At 31.6% G+C, this 12,474-nt stretch overlaps 1 protein-coding gene across 1 annotated transcript; it reads left to right on the forward strand.

Annotated features, from left to right (window-relative positions):
* Window positions 1-1,196: 1,196 nt before the first annotated feature.
* LOC148601914 (prostamide/prostaglandin F synthase-like) lies at window positions 1,197-10,243 on the forward strand. The gene is made up of 7 exons (XM_088555893.1): window positions 1,197-1,380; window positions 3,036-3,240; window positions 4,672-4,723; window positions 6,687-6,750; window positions 7,379-7,454; window positions 9,007-9,164; window positions 9,924-10,243. The coding sequence occupies exons 4-6, from the start codon at window positions 6,688-6,690 to the stop codon at window positions 9,159-9,161; spliced, it is 294 nt and encodes a 97-aa protein (XP_088412019.1). The 5' UTR covers window positions 1,197-1,380; window positions 3,036-3,240; window positions 4,672-4,723; window position 6,687; the 3' UTR covers window positions 9,162-9,164; window positions 9,924-10,243.
* The last annotated feature ends 2,231 nt before the right edge of the window (window positions 10,244-12,474 follow it).

Genomic DNA, 12,474 nt, shown 5'->3' on the forward strand with positions numbered 1-12,474 from the left:
ACATTAGTGAAATATACAGTTGGGTGTTTTATTATCACGAAGTTTTTAAACTACTTTAAGTATAAAAAAAATCATGACTGCATTAATGGGTTCCATGGTTACGAGTGCATTGAAAACAACAAAATTCCTTTTTAGCTCACCTGGCCGAAGGCCAGGTGAGCTATTGCCACCACTTGGCGTCCGTCGTCGTCGTTAACAATTTTTCAAAACTCTTCTCCTCTGAAACTATTTGACCAATTTGAACCAAACTTATTATGAATGTTCCTTGGGGTATCCTGCATAGAATTGACGTGGGGATTTTTGATCCGTCGAAAAACATGGCCGCCGTTGCTAAAAATAGAATAAATTTATCTCCAATACCGTTATGTTTAGCCGAATTCTGACGTGGGGTAAAAATGTTCAGTATGATGAGATCTATCTGTGGTCAAAATTTGGTGAAAATCTGTTGACCCATGTTAAAGTTATTGCCCTTTTTTGACGTTTTTTTCCCTGTTTTTAATACTATTTTAAAAAATTTTCTCCTCAGAAACTACTTTATAGAATTCAATGAAAGTTGACATTTTTGTTTTATAGGGTATCCTTAGTGAAGTGACAGATTTTTGATCGCTGAAGAAACATGATTGCTGTTTCTAAAAAATAAAACAATGGGGTCAGCAGATTTTTGCATACCTCTCCAAATCTGTTAGGTTTAGCCAATAGCTTTCAATTGCTGAAATGATCCTTATTGTAAGGCTTACAAATGTGTCCAATGAATCAAATGGAGTCAAAATTGTCTGAAATTTTGTTACTTTGTATGTATGGTTTTAGTTACTTTATGTTCTTTGTTGTGTATGTCTGTTTTCCATGTCTGGTCTTCGTCCCTGGATTACATTCTTTTGATTACCGCTATAACCTGGGTTCCCTTGATTACTCTCTGACAACTCCTTGTTAGAGTTATTCCTTTAAAAGGCAATTTAACAAGGTGAGCGATTCTGGCTCCTGTGAGCCTCTTGTTGGTATAATGAAGAGAAAGGCTCTTGTTTTAAAAATGTCGATTCACATCAAGTTCCCCGCGAATTACATGGATCACTTTGACAATACTATGTATGTCACGTGAGTTATATAAGCCGGACACAAATTCAGGGTGTTTTTTGGTCTTTACCGTAACAATGGTCAACAAACCCCGCCCACACGTTATGATTACACGTGATAAATTTGTAGTGTATGGAAGCAGCGAAACAGTGGAGCATCGTCTTCTTGTGGTGTGGTGCTAAAATTGTATACGAATCGTCGAGATACACAGCCAGCACTGTTAGTTATATTTTCAACACATTTAAAGTTCCAGCTATGGAACTGTCAAAGATTGCCAAAAATTTGGTGAAGTGTGTGAAAACAGGAGAGGTGAGTGATTTACATGTATACATACAAACAAGTACATGTAGCATGCAAATCTCAAATGTGGGTTCTGATTCAGAAATAGGCTTTTTAAAGAGGGAGAGAGAGAGAAGTTGATGTGTTCGGAGGTAACTAAGGGGGTTTTAACGTCCTTGACTATTCTTACGAGTCCCGTACGGACGGCCTAATTATGAGGGCTTTATTATAAAGTTATTTTTAAATTATTTATAATATTATTTAAAAAAAATAACTAAACTATTACAATAAGAATACGGTGAATTAAAAATTTTTAAAAATACTTTCGTTAAATTTGATATTATTTAATGTCTTGAAATAAGTGTTTCGAGATATCTTTTGCCTATTCTTCCAAAATCTTTTTAAATAGGAGAGTTCGCCAATCCAATTAGTGACGTCATATTCACTAATTTGCACACCATTAAGTGCCAAATTGGTTGGCAAATAAACAACTAAATGAACAATTGACAATTTCATGATTAGAATCCCAATTTTCAAAACTTTATAACTTTCCTATTTAATATCCAAATTTGGTTCTGTAAAATGTTTCATTTAGATAAAATAATTCATATTATGCATGTGAATTTATTACTCTTTTACTTGAAAAATAAATTTGTAGTGATATTTATATGTCAACCTCTAATTTTGTATAAAATTTTAATTAAAATGTTATGTACATATAGTCTAATTACTGAATATTTATTTAAAAATTCCATGGATAAAAAATAATTATTTGCAATGTTTGGAACCAAAGGAATTTTTCAGTTATCTTTAAATATGAAAAAGTTATGATGATTTAAAGTTGATACCCTATGCAACTCGGTGGATTTTTTGCCAACCAAAACCAAATCACAAGGTAATTGATGACATCACGAAGAACTTTCCTATTGAGAGCAGTGTGTTTACATGACGAGATTTATTTGTTGTCAAATTTTGGTGTAAATCTGATAAGCCATGTTGGAGTTATTGCCCATTATGAATGATCTATCCTTATTTTTTATGTTATTTCTTTCAAAAATCTTTCTCTTATGACCCTTACAAATATACATGTATACTTGACCAATTAGAACCAAACTTGGTAGGAATGTTTATTAAGGTGTCAGACAGAAGTTTTCCATATACATGTATATCTCCAAAATGTTTTCTTACTGGTGTGAAATTTTCAGCATGATGAGATCTCTCTGTGGTCAAATTTTCATGTTAATCTGATAAGCTATGTTGGAGTTGTTGCCCTTTTTTCAACATTTTTTTTGTTATTTTAATGTTATTAATCCTTTCAAAAAATTTCTCCTCAGAAGCTGCTGAACAGAATTTAATGAAAATTGATATGATTGTTCCTTAGGTATGAACATTAGGAATTTTTATCCAAGTAAAAACCTGGCCACTTTTTCAAAAATAGACTGTTGCTTATCAAGACAGGTGAGTGATTCAGGCTCTTAAGAGTCTCTAGTCTTTAAAATGTTTAGAAAATTCCGGTATAACTTTTATTTTGAAATATACATTTGTACAATAACAAATATGTACATGTACATGAACCATAATCTAGAAAACACTAATCTGTACATGTAGATTAATGTGGATACATGTACTGATTAGCTTTCATTATTAATTTACTGCACATGTACATGGTTTTTATCTCCTTACAGAGTGTTGCCATAGAGTCATTTTATCAGGATAAGTCAGTAGTCATTACATTCTTGCGAAGATTTGGATGACCTTTCTGTCGCCTTGGGGCAAAACAGCTCAGTGCCCTGAAACCTCAGCTTGATGCCAGCAATGTTCAATTGGTAGGCGTTGGCTTGGAGGAAACAGGGTTAGAAGATTTTCAGAAGGGTGGTTACTTTACTGGAGGTACAGTATGATGTAAAATACATTGTGTAGGTCATAGGAGCAACAAATCAATTTACATGTATATTGGAGATTAGGATTATATTTGAAATCAAGACAGTAATGAAGTCTAAAACATGATTGGTCTTTTTTTATAAAAAAATCCTATAGAAAATATTAAAAATAAGAAAGATTACATATCAATGAAAAAAATACCCATGTTTAAATGTTATTGTTGATTTTAAGGAGCAAATGAAAGCATGGTGATTAATGCAATCTTGTTCCATGTGATGAAGGCTAGATACATGTACACATAGTTCTCTCTTTGTTTTTTTTTTTATCATAATTCGATCAGTTTAGTATGTCTTAACATGCTCACTCATTGCTGGAATGTTTTTATTAATTTAGATATATTTTAGAAAAAAAGCACAAGTTTTTGAATGTACTATAATGTATGATTTGACACTTTCCTATTTAGGTAGGATATGTTTCATAGGAAATTTTAGAAGTATCACCTATGACCTGTTTAAAATTATCTATATTAACAATAAGTAATACATGTACCGCAGTACATACTGGTACATGTATAAATCCCCATCAAATGGACTTAAAGTGGATAATGGGAAAGCTGAAACAACTACAAGTGTTAATGTAGTCTGTTGGTAACTAGTACTTATCTTTCAGTCATATTACTACCAAACACATGTCCAAAAACTTTTTGTACTCCTTCTCATTAGAGTGAGGGCTAAAATGCAATCGCCTTGTCCATCTGTAACACTTTTCTGGTAGAGATTTCTCAACTTCTATTGGAGGGAATGCTTAGATATTTAGTACAATGTGTTTTGCTGTTGCATGATGACTTCTGTTTCCAACTTCCTAGCTCATCTACTACAGTGAGACCTGTCTAAACAGAATCCTTAACAATCCAAAACCTGTCGGAACCAAACACTGTTTTAAGCCCCTGTATTTTGAACCTCGGTAAACCAAACAGATTTTAAAGTTCAAAAAAGGATTAGATTTAGACAAGTCTCACTGAATCTGTTTACTATACAACTTAGTTAATCTTTAAGTGATGCATAATGGAAATTTTCATAACAGATTTCTCTGCTTCTTTTTGATGAAATGCTTAGATATTTGGTGTGTTGCTTTTGCACAATAATTTGTACCATGTTTCTTCTTTCAGGTATTACAGGATTGATTATGTGGGGTATTCTTAGCATGGCATAGTGTGCATGATCTTGTTTAATTTTGTACTAAACTTCCAAAATATTAAAACAGTCTTAAAAGCAGATTAAAAATTTAACAGTTGCAGTTACTGTTGTAATATATTTTTTTTGTCAAAGTGCTTTTAAGAGGTACATGTATTCACATGTACATGTGTACAATCAAATGAACATAGATTATTGCTTCAATTAAATTATTAATCAGTATATACTGCATTGTATTTTATTTCAGATTTGTATATAGATACAAAGAAACAGTGCTACAAAGACTTGGGTTTTAGAAGGTTTGTGTTATGGTCCTAGACTAAATCATACATTTGTTGCATGTCATTGTGATAAGTATATCACTTGCATCCCAGGAAGGATAGCACTGTTTGATGATATTTACAAAATAACTCATAAAACAATACCGGGGAATTATATATGTGTAGAATGTTTTAAATAATTAATATGAGTGTAACCTGTAAGAAGGCAAAGTTGAATATATTCATATTTATGTAAATAATAGACCTAATGTCTTTTATAGTTTTACATCAACTAGGATTAATTTCTCTTCATAACTTTAGAAAACTTAAGATCACCAGCTATAATTATTTATTGTAAGACAAAAACTAAAAAAGATCCTTGCTTTGTATTACCATTTGGTATTACAAGTTAACTTCCTGTCAGACTGAAATCAGGCTCTTAGTGCTTCTAAGGGTAAAGGTAAAATTCACATTGATTTCCCATATTGAGGACTTCATCCTCTATTATTCCCATAGAAACAAAGTTTTTTTTTTCTAGGAATCAACTTTCTGTATGTAACTCCGTCTGTCTGTCCACATTTCTTGTGAGCACTCCTAAACGACTTAATGGATTCTGATGAAACTTTATATGAATGTTAGACATCATACCATATACAGGATAATTTTCTTGGGGTGCTAATTTTGGCAGTCTGCCTAAAAACGCCAAAATAAATTTCACAAAATATATATTCTGGACCTAAGTCCTTTGTGCACCCCTTATTATCCACCAAAATTTAAATAGCCAAATTTTTTTCATTTATCTTGCTTCTAAATTGCAAAGTTTTACACTCTCCAAAATAACCCATCATACGGTATGTATGAAGGAATATGGTTATTGTTGGAAGACTCCAAAGGGAGGTTATCTAACTTAAGGATAGGGTCTCACTAACCACTTCTGGGTCAAATGGCCACCACCACCCCCCCCCCCACCCCCCCCTCCTTTGTAGTACCAAAAACACACTGAACCTAGATCTATGCATTGTAAGTGCATTATTTGTGTGTATGCTGATCAAAAGTAATCAAAATAAAGCTGAAAATGTGTACTTTAAAATCACATTGTAATTTACTACAAAAGTGTATGAATGTTGTTTACATGTGTGAGTAATTTGCCTCCATACTGTCAGTTAGCAGAAAAGGTAAAGATGTGGATTTTCAATATTATTTCTTCATGTAAATTTTGTGAAGAATTTCTACAATCATCGTACCAGTAGTATAATGATTTTGAAAGCCTTAACTTTCAAGCTTCACAATGGTATGCAACTTTAAGATGTCATTTGTCCTGGGAATTCACAGTGGAACTTTGAAAATTACTTTTTTAACATGTAAAATAATGGAAACATTAGAAGTGAGACCTTGACATATTGACACCTAGCAAATGCAACTCCTCCCTAAACTGCTCAAGTTATTTAAATTCACAGGAAGGTTGAACATAATATGTGCATTGTGGAATTTTATGTTTGTGGGGTGTAGGCCTTCAAAGGAAGGCAATCCAACTTTAAGGATAATTCCATTTGAATTGAGGGGTGTATTTACTTTGTTGGCTTACTCACAATATTTCTAGTAATTTTTACAATTAATATACTTGACACATTTTTTTTTCTTCTTCAACATTGAACGGAAGGTTACAGTAATTATGACAATTCACAATTAGAATCAATGATTTGAAACATGTGGGACCCAAGGGTGAAATTCGGTGCGATTTCCCCAAAAAGTGTTTACCTTACCAAATGATCTTAGAATAATTGTTTCACCAAACAAAAGGGCCAATATCATGTGACAATATTGGATCAGATTTAAGATATTTATTTGAGTGCATAGTATGAAGATTTTCAAATGCATCATAAAATCTTTCCATTACCTTCCTACTTAGTGAGGAACAAAAATGTACTACTAAGGACTGCATATTCCTCATATTTGGACTTGAGTTCATATAATTGGTTTAACTTTTGATTCCTTATTTCAGAATGAATATATTTAGTGTCTTCCCTGCAGTTTTCTCAAAGGCATCAAGAAATGCAATGTCAAAGGTAGTTTTACATTTATAACTGATGTATTTTAAGTTTCTTTACTGATATTTAAATGTTCTGGATCCGGCATGGACTACAAAACTTGAAAATCTACTATATCTACAGAGAGAGTTTTTAGCTGTTTGAGGTGTCATGATTTCATCAAGTTTCTTGTACAATTCAATAGTACAGTTATTTTTTAGCTTTCATTGTGTACAAGGTTGATTAAATCCTTCATTTTCCATGAATATTTGGTGTTGCCTTATGTATTTTATACTCTTATTTGCCCATAATTGAATTTTGCACAAAAATAACAATATTTTTCAATAAAAGGGGTAGAGTGCTATTCTCACTAGATCTATAACTGTAGAAACTGCTTTTGATACCCAAAAGCATGCCTTTGCCTACATTTTCACCAGAAAAAAGTAATTCAGTCATAACTCTTTTTTATTCCTAAGCTTTAAACTTAAAAATGATCATATTTTTACAAAAACATAATCATTGGTTTACCCAAAATATGTAAAGTTTTCCTGAATGATTTTTGTTAAGAGTGATGAAGTGTCATGTTTTCCTAAGATAGTGCTTCTGTGCCCTAACTTTTCAGCCGCAACATATGACTTGAGGTCTGTTATTTAATTTGATTTTTTAGGCTAAAGAAGATAAGATTGATGGAGATTTCAAAGGAGATGGATTCCAGAATGGTGGAACTATGGTTGTAGGAAAAGGTTAGCAATACATAGTTCTCATGATAAAGGTTCATTCTTTGGTTTTGGACCCTCCCTCAAGAAATATCAAGAAAATAAAAATGACAAAAATGTGTCTACCTCATCATTTGGGAAAGTGTACAATGTAAAAAGCTACTTCACCACTTTTTGGGGGGTTCCTATAGGAGTACAAACAAAATGCCTACCTCCCTTATATTTCTTTGAAAAAAGGACTGAGTACCAAAGAATTGACTTTTCATAGCCTCCATGTATCAAGAGTTTAAAAAACTTTCAACTTCAAAATATCATTCAAATAGAAATTTTGTAGATTTCAGGATGCTGTACATGAGTTTCAAGGAATAATCTCTCAGCATTATATCCAAGTACATAGAAGATCAGGGTCCATAAATAAAATGTAAACATGAAATAGGAAGCCAAATCTAACACACAGAAATTCTACCATCATGTGCAATTCAAGGACTATCTGTATGACCTTAGTGTTTTAGGTGTTTTGAATGTTGTGTTACTGCTGATTTTTGTAAGCAATATAAATGAATTCAATACCCTTAAGAACCTCTGGTGAAAGAGTATCTTTAAACATTTGCATTAAGTTAGAGGAATAAAATTAAAACACTGTACAGTTGAAATGCCATAACCTCAATGTTAACCAGTATTGTATTTGTACATGTATAGGTAAACTGACTGTTAAATCAATTGTTGAAAAGATTTTTTAACCTGAAGAATTTTTGCCTTAATTGTCCCATACCTATAGTTAAGTATGTCAGGTAAATTATTATTATTATCAAGTGTACGTTTTGTTCTGCCACGATATTTACTTTTGGATTAATAAAAACTAAAAAAAAATCACAGTCTGGAGTTTGAAACTACCATTCTGAGTACCAGAATTTATTTAGAAGATAAAGGTCTAAAGCCTGGAAAAAAACACAATTCTTTTTTCACAGGTCCTACATGTATTTCTCTTAAGAACAAATTTATTTGAGTATCCAACATGGGGATGCGTGGGGTATGTGAGCCCGCTCAGTAAGGTTTAATTTCTAATGAACTTTTCTTACGTGGACTAATACTGAGACCAGATGTTATGATTCTATACCAATCTATATATGATTCTATATTCTATTCAGTTGGTTAAACTCTCTGATGATAATTTGTTTTTTTGTCTTTTATTTATTTTATATATTGTGAGGCTTTTCCTTTTCTATCTTACATCACCACCTGACAAGGGTGTACAGGGTTATAGATAAATTGTCTGACAATATTGGTTTTAAATTTATTATGAAAGGAAAATATATTAATATATATAAATCTATTCACATTTATGGACTGTACACTTTCATACACTTTTTCATTCAACCTATGCATGCATGTACCTAATCTTTAAAAAAATACTACATGTAATATATGTGCTCAACAAGTGCATTAGCATAAAAAAGGTGTCTTTGAAACATAGTGTGTAATGGTGCCCAAATTTTTTCATGAACAAATACTTTATTATTCTTATTTGTAGCATACATGTAAATAATAATGATGATATCTTGACTACTTTATTTAACAGGAGGAAAAGTGCTATTAAGTTTTAAACAACAAGAGCCATCAGATCATGTTAATCCAAATGAAATATTGAAAGCTCTTGGTATTGAGGGAACTGTTGATTTTCCTGAAGCTAGAAGTGCAGACACTCAGGGAGCATCTGGTTCAAAAGAACCATAGCAAGTATGGAAATGAATTCCCTTTTGCATTTAACCTATTCACAACAGTGATGTTGTTGAATTTTTTCAAAACTACCACCTTCTCTTTTAATTAAGAAAATCCTTTTTCAATAAAAAAAATAATTGCTTTCTTTTTTTTTTGAAAAATAAGAAAATTAGAGTAATAGAATATGTACACAACCTGAAATTTCTGATCTTATTGAGGATAACAAGAAAAATATGAGTCAAACACAATCAAAATAATGAAGTACCTGTCCATATAAAATTTGGACACTGCATACAGTAACAATAATACAATAACACTATGTTTCCAAATTACAGAAAAAAAAATTAGTTCAATCATAAATATTAACATTTTTCATATATATTATTTATATTTCTGTACTCCGAATATAGAACATTTGCAACTATTAATAGGGAAATAATTTTTTGTATTTGGGATAATTGCTTAGACATTTTATTTCCTCATGATTGTACAAATTAAATTGAAACTTTGGTAAAGTATATATATGTGTAGTGGGTAGCTCCTTGTAATTTTTTGAAAAAAAAAATCTTTTTTTTTTTGTTTTTGAGTTATTTCATTCCTAGAAAAAAGTGTGTCAAAAACTAGTATTATGACCACACTTGCTCCAAGTGAACTGAGTTCAACATGCAGTAGTCTTATCATACTGCCCTCAGAGAAACTTTTTATTTTAACATGTCAACAAAGTGATCACTAATTTTAACACTGTCAAAATTTAAAAAAATATTGTTTTAATTCTAGAGATGATCAGGGATACAAGATAATATACCTCACTCCATTCCTTACAAGTGTTTCCATTGACTTATATGTGACAGGCTTGATAGTGTGTAGTATCATGATGTTAGATTCCTGAAACCAGATTTCTTGGAGGAGTTTGACTGAGTTATCAGCCTTGAAGTAGGTTGCTGCTACCAGGTGTCACCTTTGTTACCTATGAAAATATGGAGATACTTTTTCATACAAATTTCATATTGTTTATTCTGAATTCTGTTATTTGTTCATTTTTATGTTTGTATTTGAATTTGCATTGTTTATAATATGTATTAAATTTTATACCTGAATTTATAAATTTTGTCAATTCATACAAATTCTTCAAGGCTTGATACTTTTCCCCTGAATAAGTCTACAATGGGCAAATTTTATGAAAAACTTACTGATAGGGAGATTCTGGTGTCAGTGGTTTGATAATCCTAAATTTTTCAGACTACTTAAATCATAGATTTTTGATAAACAAAATAATGCTAAATTCCATAGCAATTTCAAAATAATCAGTACAATTTTTCTGTTTCTATTCAAAATCTGAATTGATAATGATTCAGTTTCATTATAATAGTCCATGGACCATGGACTGGGAGGGTCCAACGTGAACCCTCGATTCATCAACGTTATGATGATTTTCAGGTACTTTAATACCTCCCATTACCAAATGAATTTGTCCCCAAAGAATTTTCTTTAACTCTTTTCCATATTAAGCTTATATTTGTACCCTACTGCATAAAAAAAAAAAAAAAAAAAATTGTTTTCCTCAATTGTTTGTCTTAATTTTTCTGAGACATCATATATTAAAAAGAAATTAAATATATATAGGTATCATTATGTAGCCAAATGCCTCAGCTTTCAACTGGTAATGATAAATACACTACTATTATTTTCAGTTGCTCTGTTGAAATGCATTTAATATTTCAAATCACATCAAGGGGAGAAAATTCACAATTGCTCACTGTACCAAGTGGAGAGCGAGTTAAATTGATATTTGAAAATTCAAAACCAGACAGAACAAAAACAATTGTTCAATAAGCAATGTGTTTAAGTTCCATTTGAAAGTGTAGATTTTCAACATAAACATCACTTAGAACAGCTTCAAAACAGATTTACATTTACACAGTTAAATGAGTAAACCAGTAATCCAGTGCAATGAAACTCATTCAAAAATCTTCAGCATTTTTTTTGCGAGTCCAAGTTGCCAAGTGCATAAATAAGTGAATAAGTGTCTTGATTTACTGTAAAGAACTTATTTGCCCAACATTCAGAAAGAAAAAATGATTTTGTAATATTAAATATTAATTAATTTTCTAATATTACAAAATATTGATTTTTGTCCACTTTTGGCTTCCCATACAAATTGACATTTACAGGTTGAATGGAAACATTTTTGCAATAAATTCCTGTACAGGATCATAAAGAGCGAAAAAAAAAGACCAAAAGCAAAAAGGAATTCATATTAGAGTAGAGTAGTTCTTTAAAAACGAAGGGGCAAGGCAAGTCTCATTCTACGTTCTCCTTACTGGTGAAATAAAACGCTAGCAATTGTATGACATATTCACCTTCGGAAACAAGTCTCATGTCTTTCATCTAAGCGATAATTATAAACACATACTTTTATTTTCATGAATTAAATTGCAGAAATTCCCATTTTTTTAAATCCAAATTGACATTATTTTGACAGATTTTACTGATATCAATATTGATCAAAAAAAAAAAAAGACATAAAAACTTAAGAATTCTTCAGAAAAACTTTTTATATGAGATGTGAACGAGTAAACCAGTGCAATGATACTCGTTCAAAAATCTTCCGCATTTTTTGTGAGTCCAAGTTAGAAAGTGCATAAATTTATCTGGAATAGGTGTCTTGATTTATTGTAAATAACTTATATGCCCGACATTCAGAGGTGATTCTATGAAAAGTTGCTTAAAGGCATTATTTGAACAGTAGCTACACACTAGTTTCATCAATTCTAGGAATCTTTTTGAATAATTTGACTGGCTCTTAGAAGAGCCTTTACTAGTCATTTGACTGACTAGACGTTTCCACGTCATATGTCTGTATCTGTAGGTTGGGTGTCTTAATCTTCCTCGAACAGGTTGTATTCCGGGTCTTGACCGAACAATTTACATCTCAACATTTCAGCCTCTTTGTGTTTCTCGGACGTATACTGGTAGTACATGTTAACGACACCTTCCAGAACAACAACTCTCATTCGGAGAGGATATCTGTAGCTTCTAAGATTCTCCGTCACAGCCTTTTCGTATTTGGCTTTCAGGTTATCTAGCTTTTCGCTGAGTAACAACAGTTGCTGACATGCTTTCTGTGTTTTGTTCTCTGCGTCTTGGAGCTGCTTGTAAAGTGAAGATTCCATGGCGATTTCAATATACAGTTCAAATTCTCTGTTTTTGTGTAAAATCTGAATTAATAATGATTCAATTTCGTTATAAGTCATTATTTATACTATATGATACTCGTCAAAGTGTCATGATGTCACTTTAAGATCAGCAAGAGAAATGCACTACGTGT

This window comes from Perna viridis, chromosome 12 (assembly GCF_037379345.1).
Source record: "Perna viridis isolate PV_CMFRI_1.1 ecotype Kerala chromosome 12, ASM3737934v1, whole genome shotgun sequence".
Taxonomy (NCBI): domain Eukaryota; kingdom Metazoa; phylum Mollusca; class Bivalvia; order Mytilida; family Mytilidae; genus Perna; species Perna viridis.

Coding starts and splice junctions, on each gene's coding strand:
- LOC148601914 (XM_088555893.1), top strand. CDS start 6,688: ATGAATATATTTAGTGTCTTCCCTGCAGTTTTCTCAAAGGCATCAAGA. Junction 6,751..7,378: donor CAAGAAATGCAATGTCAAAG/GTAGTTTTACAT, acceptor TTGATTTTTTAG/GCTAAAGAAGATAAGATTGA. Junction 7,455..9,006: donor AACTATGGTTGTAGGAAAAG/GTTAGCAATACA, acceptor TTTATTTAACAG/GAGGAAAAGTGCTATTAAGT.